We start from the raw sequence: 16,291 nt of genomic DNA, 5'->3' as shown, positions 1-16,291 counted from the left end.
TACTAAAAGCATAAATATCACATTTATTTCTAACAATAAACAAGAAAAATAAATAAATTTATTTTTTTAATTTACAGCATTCAAAATTTCTAACATAGATAAAATATCACAATTTTTATTAAAAAGATTATTTTTCAAGATAATGAGGTCACGTGCGCATAAAATTTATCGCGCCTAAAATTCATGATAATAAGCAGAAATAATATTTCATTTCATTTTTAAAAAGAAAGGATTATTTTTCGAGACAATGGGGTCACTTACACACAAAACTTATAAAATAAGGATCCTGGACGGAAATATCACTATTTATTAAAAACAGACTATTTTTCAGGAAGACGGTGTCACTTACTCACAAATATTTGAGAGGGAGCTTCCGATAAAAATTCGGTTCGAGAGAGGAGTTTACTGTGTTTCGACCAGAGAGAGAGAGAGATCTCAAAATTTTCTAGGGTGGGAGTGCTCACCTCCCCTATTTAAATTCTTATAACGTATTATTATATTATTTTATTACGTTCTACCTCATACCTGAGGTGTCGCGTTAAGAGTCTGCTTTTAACATACGAAAACCACGTCCACTAAAGGACGTGGCAAGCAGCAACCAGCAGCAGGCAAAAGCAGCAGGCAAAAGCAGCAAGCAAAAGTTTAAACCAAGTAAAAACTTTTGAAAATAGTGATGGTCCCCAAGGACCATCATACTCAAACAGACCATCACCTATTTAAAAGCATCTTTTCTCCCTTTTTTTTTTTTTTTTTTTTTTTTGGAAATTTTAGGATTGTTACATTGACTATGCTCATATTTGAATGATATCTCTGTTTCTCTCTCTCTCTCTCTCTCTCTCTCTCTCTCTCTCTTTTAAGCTGTTCCTAGCTTTGCACTAGGCTTGATGTGAGTGATTTTATTTTGTTGACCCTGATTGCATCCTTTATTTGTTATGTCTCACATTCATCGCTAATGAAATGAAGTCCAAAACCTTCAATCTTCCAGAACATGTCGGAATACAAATTACTTCAGCAAAATTAAATGAGTCCAATTATGTTGTACGGGCTCAATTTGTTAAAGCTCCTTGGTGCTAGGGGAAATTACAATACTTAACTAAGGACAAGTCTGGTCAATCTGATAGTAAATATGAAGAGCCGATGAGAGAATTACACAATCATGACTTGGTTGTGGAGTAGTATGGAAGCTTAAATAAATGCAAATGTGATGTTTTTCAACTCTACTATAGAAATTCGGGGTACTTCGAAAGAAACATATGCATCAGATACGAATCTCTCTCTCTCTCTCTCTGTCTCTCTCTCTGTCGTATATGAACTATTTGAGAAAATGTTTCAATTGCAACAGAGTAATAAGAGTGTGAGTGACTACTGTAGTGCCCCTAGAGGTATGTAGAAAGAACTGAATCTGTACTAGCTTGTAATAGTGATGGGGGTATTACAGAAGAAGCAGAATGAAGAATATATAGTTGCCAAATTTTTATTAGGTCTTAGTCCTAAGTACCATCATGTATGTGGACAGACTTTGGCAAACAGTGAGCTACCATCCCTTCAACAATGTGTCTGGTTACATTTAAAGTGTAGGAGTCAGAAATAGATTGACATTGAATACATTTGTGGGAAAAGGTGATAGAGGCAGAGTCGAAGGATATGGTCGTGAATCAAGAAGAGGTCATAGTAGAGGTGATGGAGGCAGTCGTGGAACTCGAAATTGTATGCATTGTTGGCATACAAAACCTACAATTGGTAAGCGTTGGGATAAGGTTGGTAAGCATGCTTAGGCAAATCACATTACTTATACATCTGAGAGTGATGATGTTTATCTAAATGGATCTAGATCATCAACAACAGTCAAATTCTGCTGGTGACATTACTATCCTTACAGGAGAAGAATATAATAAACTTGCTAAACAAGTACAACAATCTACTGTCCACCCTTTCTCTTCCACTGCCAGTCTGCCACCCTTGCTAACTATGGTACATCCGTGCTTCATGCATCTTAGAAACCAACTCCTTGGGTTATTGACTCAAGAGCTTCCAACCACGACTGGTGAGTCCTCTTCTTTTGTATCTCTAGATAAGTGTATTTCTAATTCCTCTTAGTTTGGTTGGTGGATCAGTGTAGTGTCTGTAGATGGTATAATTATACCCTATTTCCTTTTGTCTGTGCTATGTGTTCTAAAGTTTCCTTTCAGTTTGTTGTTTGTGAATAAATTAACCAAATCTCTTCATTGCTCCGTAATATTTTATCTTTCTTCTTGCATTTTTCAGGATCTAAGGATGAAGATGAGGAAGACGATTAGTGGCTGGTATTAGTCAAGTGGCCTTTACTCTTTGGGTCCTAACATAATTGGCGTTGCTCTTCACTCTGTTGATTATCGCTTCTTATGGCCTTGTCAGTTGGACCATCCTTCTCGCAATGGCTTGAAGTTGTTAGTTCTTTCTCTCCTTTAGAGTATGAGGCTCGTTAGTTAGTGATGCAACGAAAAAAAGAAATTCAAAATTCAAATTACAATTTTATTATTATTAATTTTTTTTGAGTTTATCTTTTAAATTAGGAGGAGCGCAGGGATAGTCGGGCATTGACTTTGTGCGTGAGTTGATATTTATGGATTGGGTTAGTTAGTTTAGGAATGTAAATAGGATAAGGTTAATATGGTTAGTTTAGGAGTATAAATAGGATAAGGTTCAAACGTGGGGGTTTATCTTTTCAACAATGGGTAAAACGTGGGTGGCACATGAATTTATGAGAGAGAAGATAGGGATGAGAGAAAATAGGTTAAGGGAGATAAAATAGGAAAGTCAGTTGTTTATCTTCTTTTCTTTTTGTAGTCTATTTAAATGGACGTTTTCCTTCATTGTAAATGTGGTGAATGAGTTAATAAAATTTGGTCTCGTGAAGAGATTATTTTGGGGTGGATTCCCTTGCAGACCTTTGAGAGAGGGTATATTCTCTTAACTTTTTTTTATTATTTTTTTGGTGTTATTTTCTCCCTACGTCAATTTGCATCAAGTGGCATCAAAGCAAGTTAGGTTCATAGTTTACAATGCCACCAAAAGCAAATCAAGCTAATCCTGCTTCGGTTATAGATGATCGTTGGGGAGAAATTTTGACTAAAGCCCTAGAGGATTTTCGAACTGAAGTACATGAGATGAATCAGGAGATGAATCAGAGGATGCAACGGTTGGATCAGAGGTTGCAGCGGTTGGAGAACAATCTTTATAGTGAAGAAGGTACTCGTAGCCACATTCATCTTGTACCCGTAATTCCACAACAAACCGAGAATGTTGATTTCAAGCGTAATGAAAAAATTTACAGGACTGATCCACGTCCTATAGCGCAACCACGAGATTTTGATATTAAAATCGATCTCCCAAAATTTCATGGTCAAAAGTGTTTATCGATTGGATATGGTGCTTCTTTGGAGTTGGATCTATTTCTAGTTAGGAATAATCAACCCAAGCTCGTAGTCGACAATTACTTTTGGAACACATTTGCAGGCAAAGAGTCTTACAGAAATTGAAGGAAAAATATCGAGGCTCTTGGTGGGACTTCATCACCAACTTTTGAGAAGGCTCCTAAAAGATTTGATCTTGATAAGCTAGAGGTCGAGCTTCTCCCAACCCCGGGAGAATGATGCAGCGAAAAAAAGAAATTCAAAATTCAAATTACAATTTTATTATTATTAAATTTTCTTTGAGTTTATCTTTTAAATTAGGAGGTGCGCAAGGATAGGTGGGCATTGAGTATGTGCGTGAGTTGATATTTATGGATTGGGTTAGTTAGTTTAGGAATGTAAATAGGATAAGGTTAAATATGATTAGTTTAAGAGTATAAATAGGATAAGGTTAAAACGTGGGGGTTTATCTTTTCAACAATGGGTAAAACGTGGGTGGCACGTGAATTTAAGAGAGAGAAGATAGGGATGAGAGAAAATAGGTTAAGGGAGATAAAATAGGAAAGTCAGTTGTTTATCTTCTTTTCTTTTTTTTAGCCTATTTAAATGGACGCTTCCCTTCATTGTAAAGGTGGTGAATGAATTAATAAAATTTGGTCTCGTGAAGAGCTTATTTTAGGGTGGATTCCCTTGCAGACCTTTAAGAGAGGGTATATTCTCTCAACGTTTTTTTATTATTTTTCTGGTGTTATTTTCTCCTTGCATCAATTTGCATCAGTTAGGCAAGCATCAGAAGGTGTCATTTTGTCTTAGAACTTACAAACAAAGACCTGTTCTGCTTACAGTTCTTCATTCCGATACCTGGGGTCCTGTTCGAATACAAAGCATGATTAGTCATAGATATTTTTTGAGTTTCATTGACGATTATTCACAAAGGATTATATTTAATAAAAGAGAAGTATAAGATATTCTCCATTTTTTAAATTGTTTTCAAAAGGAGATTCAAACCTAGTTCAATAAGAATATGTGTGTTTTACGTTCTAATAATGCTAAAGGTATTTTTTTCAGAGAATTTCAAAATTATTTTCTCAAGATGGAATTTTATATTAAACTTCTTGTGCTTATACTCCTCAACAAAATGGGTTGATGAAAGGAAAAATCAAATTTACTTGAAATGACCCATACACTTCTAATTAATATATGTGTTCTAAAAGTCTATTGGGAAAGTACCTTGCTGACCTCATGTTAAATTAATCATATGCCCTCTTCGGTTTTGAATGGAAAAACACCACACTCAGTTTTCTTTCTTGATACTCCATTGTTTGTTGTGCCTCATCGGGTATTTGGGTATGTGTGCTTTGTTCATGTGTTAGATACTTGTAATGATAAGTTGGCTCTTCGAACTGTCAACTATGTTTTCCTAGGGTATTCATGCTACGAGAAAAGTTATCGTTGATATCATCCTGGTTTACAAAAGAAATTTTTTTTTGCTGATATTACCTTTTCTGAAAATACTCCTTACTTTTCAGAAGTGGGTTGTGTGTCTGGAAGAAGTTTCGAACTCCTCATTGTTTGTGCTGATGTTATCTTTTTTGAAAATACTCCGTACTTTTTCAGAAGGGGATTAGATGCTTGATGCAAATTTTTTTTATCTTGTTCTGGAAGAAGTCTCGAACTCTTGATCTGCTAGAGCTCCTCTTCCTATTCCTGTTGATACTTCTTCTTCACTTAGTTACCTAGATCTGCTAAATCTATTTCTTCTACACATCATCATGCCCCTTAGGAGCAGCCAATAAATAAAGGTTTACACGAGAGGGAAAGTACTAGTTGGACACCCTCCACGGACTCAGCTACCCATTCAATCATCATCTTCGCTACAGATGCACTTCCTGCTTCTAACTCATATTCTGTATCTGGTGATGATAATCTATCTATTGCCATCATAAATGTATAAGGCCTTGTGCTCAACATGTTATTCCTCATTATGTTACCTTTACAAATTTGTCTCCATCTTGTCAAAGTTTTACTTTAGCTCTTTCATCTATTTCTATTCCTAAGTCTTATCAGGAAGCACTTTCTCATACAGGATGGAAGAAAGCAATGGAAGCAAGAACTTGAATGATGCATAGGAGCTTACTGAGTTACAAGTTGAAAAGAGGACTGTTGGGTGTTACTGGGTTTATGCAGTAAAATATCAACCTTATGGCACCATCGGGAGATTAAAAGCTAGATTTTCTGAACGATACACCCAAACCTTTAGCATTGATTGCTCTGAAACTTTTGCTCTTATTACTAAACTTAATTCAGTTCGAGTACTTATATTTGTAGCAGCAAACAAGGGATGGCTACTGCGGCAACTTGATGTGAAGAGTGCCTTCTTCAATGGTGATTTACAAGAGGAGATATATATGTAGCGACTGCTTGGGTTTGTTGCTCAGGGGGATTCAAACAAGGTGAGTAAGTTGAAGAAAGTTGTTTACGGGTTGAAGCAGGCCCCACATGAATGATTTGTGGGCATATGGATTTTGATGCAGCAATTCAGATCATTCGGTGTTTATTTGGAAACAAGACTTAAAGATAATTGTCTTAGTTGTATATGTTGATGATATTGTCATTGCAATCAATGATCAAGAATAATCAATTATTTGAAGAGATATCTAAAACAATATGTTCAGACAAAGGATTTCGCCAGCTAAGGTATTTTTTGGGAATTGAAGTCGCTAGATCAAAGCATGGTAATAACTTGTATCAAAAAAAGTGTTTGATTGATTTGTTGACGGAAACTGGAACGTTAGGTGCTAAACCACTTGGTACTTATATGGATCCAAATACAAAATTATTATCTGATAAGGGGTAGTTGTTAACAATCCAGGAAAGTACGAAAGGCTGATTGGCAGGCTAATTTATCTAACCATCACTAGGCCTAATATGGTTTTGCAGTAAGTGTAGTGAGTCGGTTTATATACACTCTAGGATTTTTCACTGGGCTGCTGTTCATAGAATTGTGATGCATCTGAAGGGAGCTCCAGATTGAGGTCTGATTCACCAGTCAAATTATCATTTAACCATTGAGAGTTACTCTGATGCTGATTAAGTAGGTTCTCCATCTGATAGGCGGTCTACCACCGGCTATTATACATTTATTAGTGGAAATTTGGTTACATGGAGAAGTAAGAAGCTAAATGTTGTGATTCGATCTGGTGCAGAGGTTGAGTATAGAGCAATGACACATATTACATGTGAATTAATGTGGTTGAAAACATTGACACCGGAAATTAGGCTTACTATTGCTGGGCGTATGAAGATTCGTTTCCATTTAAGTTATTAGGACCTATATGTCCTATTTCCAATTTGTATGTATTTTCACACCGCATATTTCATTAATATAAAAAGAAGATATGAGAGATGCATGAGGTCTGTTGGCTCTCACTCCACCCTCTATTCAACTCTTTCTCTTCTAATCAAATGAAAAAGGAAAAAACATGAAATTTCAGATGCTAAATTTTGGGGGTGGAAAATACCTAAAAGGTTTTAAAAAAAGCTTTAATCGATATTTAGTTTGAGAACCGTGCTGTATTGGGATGATGGCATGCATGTTTGCGAGTTCTTTTGTGGTTCTCTTTCTCGTCACGTGTTTATATGCTGTTGGGTTAATCTCAGCATGCCTATACTGACGTGTAGATTTTGTGAAGTACAAGAACTTGGTGATGTGCCATGCCCAGGAATAGTTCCCTACATTTGTTCTTTAGGGTGCATATATTTGTACTCTTCGGTGGGGCTTAGCATGCATTTTGAAGTTCAAATTTTTGTTAACACCAAATGTGGTTTCAGAAATGTGGAAATTTTTAATGATACTGTGTGATCAAGTGTAAATAACTTGATACTTATTTTGAGAATCTAAGAGTTTCCAAGTCTGGCTAGTTCAAATGAGTTCAAATGAGTAATACCGTATTCCTACTACATATAATAGATTTTAAGATCGACTGGGGCTTTGTGAGAGTTTTGGGACTCTGTTTCATATGTCTGAGTGTGTGCTATTGGGAAGTAGGTACATCTTTTAATCTTCAATCTCATGGAAATCATGGGGGCATGTGTGATACTTATGTTTATCAAAAGTGTATATGTTTGTTTCCTCTTTTTTATTGGATCTGCATGTGCCATAGTAGCTACATATGCCCATGCCCTTTGGGGCCCTTCCGTGCATGATTTCATTTGCATCATGTGTGAGAGAATTGTGTAGGCCATGGACACCCAGATGGTCTTTTTTAATGGCATGCATAATCAGGGTATTCATAGTTTCTAGTTTGTAGAGTTGTGGAGCAGAAACTTGTTGGCACATGGCCAGTGAGTTGCATAAAGTGACTCTTTATTGTGAGTCATTTTCAAATGTTGTTTTACTTACAGTAGAATAACATGATCATGTCTTGTGAATAGTTTTATAAAAGACTTTGCAAAGAAAGTTTAGTGACTACAGCATTGGATGCTCAATTTTTATGTTAAGCTTAGACTTTAACTCCATAGATTTGTCATGTTGATCCATGTGGACTCCTTAGTAGCGCTAGACCTGGCTTTCCAATACATCTCTCTCTCTCTCTCTCTCTCGTGCATGGGCAAACATAAAACTGTCTAAAACCTGAAAACTTGTTGCAATTTCTGAATATCAGTCTTTGGAATTGAAGAAAGACTATCCAATTCATCATTCCAATTATTTTGTTTTCCAATATAAATTACCTCTTTTTTCTTTGATTATGTGGAACGATATTCTGTCATTATGTGTTTTTTTGTGATGATGGTGATGGATTGAAATTTGGATTAGTTTTTTTCTGTTGAAAAATTGTTTTTATATATTCTGGTGCACACAATTTATGTTGTGATGCATTTGAAGCAAATGTTATTCAAATTGGGATAGCTTTTTGCTGGTTCGAATGGTTAATAATTTTTCAGAGTTCCTTTTAAATGGTAGAACCCAGTCACTGGAATCGGTTTAACTATTTAACGGTCAATTTGTTAGCCTTTCATTTTAATCTTTTTGTTTAACTAGGTTGATAGTGTGATGCATACCCTTGTGTGGTTTTTGCTTCAAAGATGGATGATTAACTGTTACAAAATAAAAGACTATATGCTTGCCTAGTTAATTGTCTTTCTTTTTTGAATTTAACTTTATTTTTTGCAATCTTTGCATGGCAACCATCTAATTCATTGTATTTTAGTTGTCTACTTAAGTTTATTGAAAGTATCAATGCTTTATGTGCATTTCTTGTTCTTCCTACTATTTGGAGCCATCTTGTTTGTCATCTTAAATGTGTGAAGAAATTTGTTATTTTGACCACATATCACAATCTTTTATTAATTGTCCCTTGTTCACTACCTCGGTTTCATCTTGTTGGAACCATGATGCAGTAAACAATTCTTAGTATAATATTTTGAAATCTAAAATTATCTTATACAGGTCTTTGACGCCTTCAACTATGTGATTTTATTGTCCAAGGGAAGCCTTATATGATGTGGCAATTGGGAACTAATGGGCCCACTTTCCGAGACCTTCCATGACTAGTTGGACTTCATGTGATTTAAGTGTCAGAGAGAGAGAGAGAGAGAACTATCTCTGAGTGAGAGAGAGAGACTTCATGTTGTTTAAATGTGCTTGTGAGAGAAACCCAACCTACTGCATGTTCAAGTTTTTCATTTGTGCATGAGAGAGAGACACTAGTCCAACTTGTCCATCTAAGAGAGAGAGAGAGAGAGAGAGAGAGAGAGAGAGAGAGAGGAGAGAGAAAAGAGGGGGGGTATAGCATAGAATCCAGTCAGTTGCATCTAACTTCAAATTTCCTCAATTCCAAGTTTGACATATCCTGGGTTTATAAGGGTCCATGAGAAAGCCCCAAAAGAAAGCCATGTACCCATGGTTACAAAGTTAGGGCAGCTGCTCCAGACCACGATCAGGCGCTTCTCTAGGCTATCTAACCCTGTAATTCGTGTGGATAACAATATAGCGAGCCTTGGACCTAAAGATGAAGAACTGAAGGGCAGGCAGCTCCTGAGTTTGCCTCCTTTTTCGTACAGCTGCCCACTACCTGGAAAGAATAATGAAGCTGCCCGAGTGACTGCCATTATTTGGCTCAAGCACTATTTTGCTGAAATTGATAGTCTTGTTATTTACAGACATTTTCAGAGGGGTCAGGTTAGTTTTTTCCTTAATCATTTACTGCTTTTGCTATTTATCTGATAATCTTATTGTTCAACCTTTTTTTAGCATAGTTTACAATGTATTGTGAGTTTTGGTTTGATGCGGTCAGTTGCCCTAATTTTATTTATTTTAATTTCTGATATTGTAGTTTAACCCCATTGTGTGGTTTAGAGAGGTCAGGGGCCCTAAATTTAGTAATTTCTTAGTACAATAAGTTAAAAAATATTTAGAGTATTTGTTTGATTATCTCCTTTTCTTATTTGATTTTTAAATCGGAGTAATGTTAGTGGAATCTAAAATGCTTAATATAGGCCGTACCCCCTGCTGGAAACTGAAATACAAAGACCAACCAAAAACATAACTTGTTTCTTTTATCAAACGATTTCTGTGAAAAGCTATTTTCAATTTCCTCTGATTTCAGCTAATTTTGGTTTAAATATGTCCATATTGGCACATGTTCATCCAGTTCTTTGGGGTTTTCGGAAACGTTCCTCTTTTAATTGGGAAATCCCTGGAACTTGGACCATTTTTTGCATAAATTTTGTATTTTGACTATTTGTTGGTCGAGAGTCTGGTGCACCGAGGGGCTTAAAATCCATTTTGTTTGTGGACCAAATCTTAATTTGGAATTTAAAATCTCTACCATAATTGTGGGTAGTAATGAAATGGTTGTTGGAATAAATCCAAGTGCTGGTTTGCACATTTCCATCATGATTTCCGTCTTTTCTGTTTTAAGTATGTTGGGTTTAACAGTGTTGTTTTTTAAATCCTGTCATCCATTTTAAGGCCTATAATATTTATTATGTTTTAATCTAATAAGTTGCTATTTGTTTTTTTGATGAAAACTAGATGTCCCTTATGAGTTCGAGCTTGAACTTTGTCTTGTTTAGGTTCTAAGAGAATGCTTGGAGGATGGCGATCCTTCTGAGGGAAAGCACCATTGCATGTTTATACATCCTTTAAAGAAGGTAACAATATTGGTTTACGTCGTAATTTGTTTCGATAAATCTGACCCATATCTCTTTGATGCACAATAGCTTTTTATTTTTGAGCAAATTATGTACGGACCATATTGGGGTGGGGGGGGGCGGTGTATTATCATTTGGTGTCCAATATGCCCATTATTACGAGCACCCCTTCCCGCCTTTTTTTTTCCTAAGTTGTCACCCTCTCCGGCAATGAAAACACCGGATATGAGGCTATTCTTTCCATTCTTAGTTCTTTGTTGTCCGGTGTTCGAAATACCGGACAACTACCTCTCTTCTTTGCCGGCAAGATACCCGGCCTCTCTCTTCCCCCATTCTCTCTCTCTCTCTCTCCCCCTCTCTCTCTACTCGTCCTCTCTCTCTCTCTACCCACCTCTCTCTATCTTTCTCTCTCTTTCTACCCACCGGGTTTCAGGTTTCATCCCATTGATGATGAACTCATGAAAAGAACATGGCGACTGTAGGGGCTGCAAACCCGAACTCTGATCCCTTGAACAAAATCCCGGCCTCGGGGTGTCCGGTCGAGTTCAAGTAGGCCTTTATCTTGGTGCCTGCATATTAGTCCACATTAGATACATGCAAAATATGAGATTCGAGCCCCATGGCAAACCAATCAATTTCCATATTCACAAGTATCATGGCTGCACCACCAGCTTTTTTTGATGGCATAGCCCTTTTCCCCATCGCCTACTCCGCCAACCTCATCACACACCACCACCTTGCCTGAGATCGCAGCCGTGCTTAGGTTGCCTCTGCGTAGTGTTGGCCTAAATCCTTTTGGCTGGAAGATGGATTGGCCTGCAATTATTTCACCATTGCCGAGCTTTGTATCTGACTGTAGTTCCCAATCCAATGCGCTGGTGCCCACGGTAAGAACCCATGGTGCTGAGTTTGTGACCCAGTACTCCTGTGGTCTAGAGTTCCCTGCTGCACAGCTCACAAATATACCCTTCTGCACTGCCGCAAATACCCCGATGAGGATAGGTCTTGAGAAGTTGATATAAAGGCCACCTAACAAGAGGGATAGAATGTCCAATTCGGTCCTGTGACGAATCTGAGACATCAACCTTCACCTTGTGGGCACCCTTTTTTAGGACTTGGCGAATCCGAGTTCTTCATCAGCAGGGTGAAACCTGAAACCAGGTGGGTAGAGAGAGAGAGAGAGAGAGAGAGAGAGAGAGAGAAAGAAAGAGAGAGGACGGGTAGAGAGAGGACAGGTAGAGAGAGAGAGGGGGGTTGAGAGAGAGAGGCCGGGTATTTTGCCAGCAAAGAAAAGAGGTAGATATCCGGTATTTCGAACACCGGACAACAAAGAACTAGGAATGGAAAGAATAGCCCTCTGTCTAGTGTTTTCATTGTCGGACAGGGGGGTAACTTAGAAAAAAAGAAAAGAAAAGGCTATAGGGGTTGGGAATTGGTGCTCGTAATTTGCTCTTTATTTTTTGAATCGTACTGCACACTAGCTATTTGAATAGGTTAGCCTGTTTATTGAACACTGAACAATGCAATACTACAGGTTGGTGCAAATGAGGTTATGAAGAATGGTTTACAGATTTATGTACCTGTTTCGATCTGTGAGTCTAAAATATCGAAGAGATATGACACCATACCAAGTGGAACTTTGCATCCAAATGCAGATGAGATCGATTACTTAAGGAGGCTTGTAATGTACAAGGCATGTTGTCCTGATTTCAGTTAGTTTCAATTCTTAAGTCTGTTACTGTTAATTAATTGCCCTTAATTTGATTTGGGTTTTAAATTTTCATGTGGCTTCTTTCTTTTGTTTTTGCCATTATTTGCGCATTTTTTCTATGTTCCCCTAATTGTTCTTTTGTTTCCCTTTTTCATTCGGAAATTTCAGGATTCTGCTATTATTGTGCTGAATAAGCCTCCAAAGTTACCTGTTAAGGTAAAAAGGTGATACATCTTCATTTTTCAAGTACACCTTAAGAATGTGAAAAATTGAATTGAATGATTCTTGAAATGTTGCTCAGGGTAATCTACCAGTTCATAACAGCATGGATGCATTAGCAGCTGCAGCTTTATCATTTGGCTATGATGAGGGTCCCAAATTGGTAATTTTTTGAAACTCCTGTACTGCAACCTTGTCTCTATTTTGGATATTAAACATGTCATATGAAACCTCCTCTTACCATCGTTTGATGTGGAATCACTGTAGAATTCCCTGGATATCCAATTCTGTTTCATGTGGCAAGTTAAATTGCGTTGGAGCCTGGGAAAGGGACTATTTAACACTTAATTTTCAAATAATTTGACTAGTTAACCACTTTTTTTATTAGTTACCATGTAGAATATTTTTTTTTCTTTTTTTTAATCAGGTTTTTGACTTTTGCTCTTTTGAAATTGCTTTTATTTCATTCTTCTTGAACTCCCAATAAACTCCTAATCTGATGAGGAAAGACCAATTGGGGATGTGGTATTACAGTGTCTTCAACTTGGTCATGGCCTATGAATATAAAATATAACATCCCAACAGTAAAGGTCCAAATGTTCTGGGCAAAGCTGCAATGAGTAGCAAGTGCCCTGATATCTCATCATACACTGGTAATTGGTTATAAACAGTAGGTTCTTTCCATATATGGGTCTATTTTTTATTGGACCCAACATCCGCATGCGGTGTATTGGACATATTTGAATTGATTCCCTAGGTGAAGAGAATTAGTTGGCTCATTAACTCATCAATCTGCTTTAGGTGTAAGATAGAATTATATTGTACTTCTAAACAAAATTCTTCGCTTGTACTTGCATTCATTCATGTTTATGCTCATGCGCTTATGCAAGTGCATCCTTGAGAGAAGGGTGGGGGTGGGGGCAAGGGGTGTCTCATGATGTGTGGTGCATTTATGTGTGTATGCACATGGATTTGTTTTGTAATTATTTAGAAGTATCAGTTTTTCATGGTTGTTTTCAAATATAACATTGAGTGCGCACATGCATGCCTTAGAATTATTTTGTCTACCTTCCATGATTGCCAATAAGAATAGCATTTATTTTGTTGAAAATCTAATAAACATCTTGGTGGCTTTCTATGATAGGTGCACCGTCTTGACCGAGAAAGCAGCGGTATCATATTGATGGGAAGAACTGATGAAAGCTTTAAGCGACTTCGCTCTTTGTTTAATTATGGAAGTAATGGGCTAACCTCTGAGGTACACAACTCACCTTCCAATTCTTAAATTGATGATCTCTTTGAGATGTAAATCTTTAGTTGTCTACTTATTTTTATAATTAGTTATTGGGTGAGGTTGAGTTCTTGTATAAGCCTGTATTTCCAGGAACTTTTCTATGTTATGCTTGATCTTGTGTTGTCAAATAAAAATAGCGAGCTTCTTAAATAAAGTATACAGCGACCTTTGTTTTCATGCATATCTGAACTCACATGGTTGGTTGGGCTGTTGGAGTTTTGACTCCTCTTACTATATTCGTATTTGGATGTTGCATCTTTTGTTACATTTGAATGTTGGGAAAATGGCAAAGCCATCATGTGAGGAATTTATGGATTTTCAATTTAATAGAAGTGTGGCTTAAAAAGCATAAATGTTCTTTTATCTAACCTTTAAAACAAATGAAGTTTTATTGGTTTGTCATGTTGCATTTTCTCTTAATGGTGGACCTCATAGACAAACATGTAAAGACAACCTCAGTGATAATCGGCATTGCACATTACTTCTTGCACTTTTTATAAAATTCTAAAATCCATGAGCATTTGGTTTCACTATGAAAAATTGGGGAAGCTACTGAAGTTTAACCTTATCTGAGTTTCTCTTACATAATAATAATCGGCAAATGAATTTGTGTGATTTAGAGTACGGGTGATCGTTGTAAAGGAGCAATAAGGAAGTACTGGGCTTTGGTCATTGGTTCTCCAAAGGAAAAACAAGGTCTCATCTCAGCTCCCCTCTCAAAGGTATGCAAATGGACCTTCAAATTCATCTCTCTTCTTTTTTGTTTCCTCGTGAAAGATGTAATATCATTGGTCATTATGTGGTGATTTCTAATAATTGACTGGTAATTAGTTGAGTAATTGGTGTTCCCCTGAAAGAATTACTTCTTGTTGAGGCTGGTTTGGTTGAAACTTCATTGTGATTTATCAGTTCTTATAAATTATAGGTTCTTCTGAATGATGGGAAGACTGAGCGGCTTATATTGGCCTATAATTCCAGCTTAGATGGAGCCCAAGAAGCAATTACTGAATATCGAGTATTGGGGCCTACAATCAATGGATGTTCATGGATTGAGCTGTGTCCACTTACTGGACGTAAGCATCAGGTACATTGTGTTTTGCCTTTTATATTTCTTCATGGACTTCATCCGCATTTTCAAAAGTCTCAGAATTGTAAAGATAGTGAAATCCCCCTCCACTCTTTCCTAGAAATGCTAAAGATTTTCTTATTGAACGAAAAATCATAAACTTCCATTCTCACTGATTTAGTGGCAATATCATTTTTCTGTTTCTTAGCCAGCGCCTTATTTCCTATATTAATTGTTGTTTTTTACTATTAATTGGATCATTGTATTTAATTTAATTGCTCACTCTTTATTTGACCCACCCTCTCTTTCTCTGTCTCTCTCTAGACTCCCTCCCTTCTCTCCTCTCTCTTACTTTTTTCTAGACTCCCTCACTTCTGTCCTCTCTCTTACTTTACTTTTTTCTTTGTATTGCAGCTCCGAGTTCACTGTGCTGAAGCTCTTGGAACTCCCATCGTTGGAGACTACAAATATGGTTGGTATGTTCACAAGTGTTGGAAACAGATGCCTAGAGCCGATTTTGACCCTGAAACTGGAAAGCCATACAAGATGCGACGACACCATAATTTGGCTGTTCAAAAGGGGAGCGTCCTCTCTAAAGTCCCCTTGTTACACCTCCATTGTCGAGAGTTAGTGATCCCAAATATTGAGAAGTACTTCGAGAAATCGCAAGATGCTAATAAGCCGATGAAGTGTAAGAGCAAGCAAGATGTTCTTAGGTTTGTTGCGCCAATGCCTTCCCACATGAAAATCAGTTGGAATGTTATGTCATCTTGCTTGGTATGAGAGAGATTGGCTTGGTTGCTCCATGAGGAGGTTTGGTGGCTCTGTGGGTGCTATAGAGGTTGGCTGGATTTTCTCGTGAAAGAAGCATTGTATTTATATCCATTATGTTTTAGGAGTGGATTGCCAATCATTAGAGTCAAGAAATCTGGATTGGCGTTCTTATTTTATTAGTTATTGCGTGGCTGAGATATAGTAGATTTTTTTTTTTTTTAAATTGTTGACTGTTGTATTGAGAGATATAGTAGAATATTGAAATAATTACTAATACTTGTACAATTTGAGTGCAAAGATCATAGACAGGCTGGGGTGACTGGGCAATTTGTTCGAGGATTTGTGTATTTCATGGCCAATTTGTTCGAGGATTTGTATATTCCATCGAATCTGTCGACCTTTTCATTTCTCAGAGAAACCCACGGTATGCTCCTATTTCTATTTGGGATACATGCCGGAGAGAGAGTGCCTGCCCTCTTGCATGTTATTCTTCCACTTCGAGGAGTGACTCAAGAGAGAGAGAGGCCTCTTGCATATCATTATTCAATTTGAGGGATATATATATAAATAAGAGAAAAAGTAGGATTAACCCATTAGCGGATATATATATAAATAAGAGAAAAAGTAGGATTAGCCCATTAGCTTATATGAACATATAAGCTCAATATCTCATATTGAAT

At 37.0% G+C, this 16,291-nt stretch overlaps 1 protein-coding gene across 15 annotated transcripts in view; it reads left to right on the top strand.

Annotated features, from left to right (window-relative positions):
- Nucleotides 1–15,908, top strand: part of LOC18433018 (Pseudouridine synthase family protein) — a 31,944-nt gene extending 16,036 nt beyond the window's left edge. The window contains exons 2-12 of one of the 15 annotated variants that reach the window (XR_016056225.1): nt 2,266–2,426; nt 5,479–6,089; nt 8,842–9,573; nt 10,470–10,547; nt 12,082–12,240; nt 12,427–12,474; nt 12,560–12,640; nt 13,622–13,735; nt 14,392–14,493; nt 14,750–14,855; nt 15,252–15,908. Coding sequence is in view for 10 of the 15 variants with exons in the window: in XM_088867845.1 (XP_088723971.1) it covers nt 9,295–9,573; nt 10,470–10,547; nt 12,082–12,240; nt 12,427–12,474; nt 12,560–12,640; nt 13,622–13,735; nt 14,392–14,493; nt 14,697–14,855; nt 15,252–15,620 (1,389 nt within the window). In the remaining 5 variants the exon portion in view is untranslated. Of the gene's footprint in view, nt 1–2,265; nt 2,427–5,478; nt 6,090–8,841; nt 9,574–10,469; nt 10,548–12,081; nt 12,241–12,426; nt 12,475–12,559; nt 12,641–13,621; nt 13,736–14,391; nt 14,494–14,696; nt 14,856–15,251 lie in introns of all 15 variants that reach the window. The other 14 variants (XM_088867845.1, XM_088867843.1, XM_088867838.1 and 11 more) reach the window with 14 other exon arrangements.
- Nucleotides 15,909–16,291: the final 383 nt, after the last annotated feature.

Source organism: Amborella trichopoda, chromosome 5 (assembly GCF_054954075.1).
Source record: "Amborella trichopoda isolate Santa Cruz 75 chromosome 5, AtrichopodaSantaCruz75HAP2 v2.0, whole genome shotgun sequence".
NCBI lineage: Eukaryota > Viridiplantae > Streptophyta > Magnoliopsida > Amborellales > Amborellaceae > Amborella > Amborella trichopoda.
This window is presented reverse-complemented; position numbering and strand designations above follow the sequence as displayed.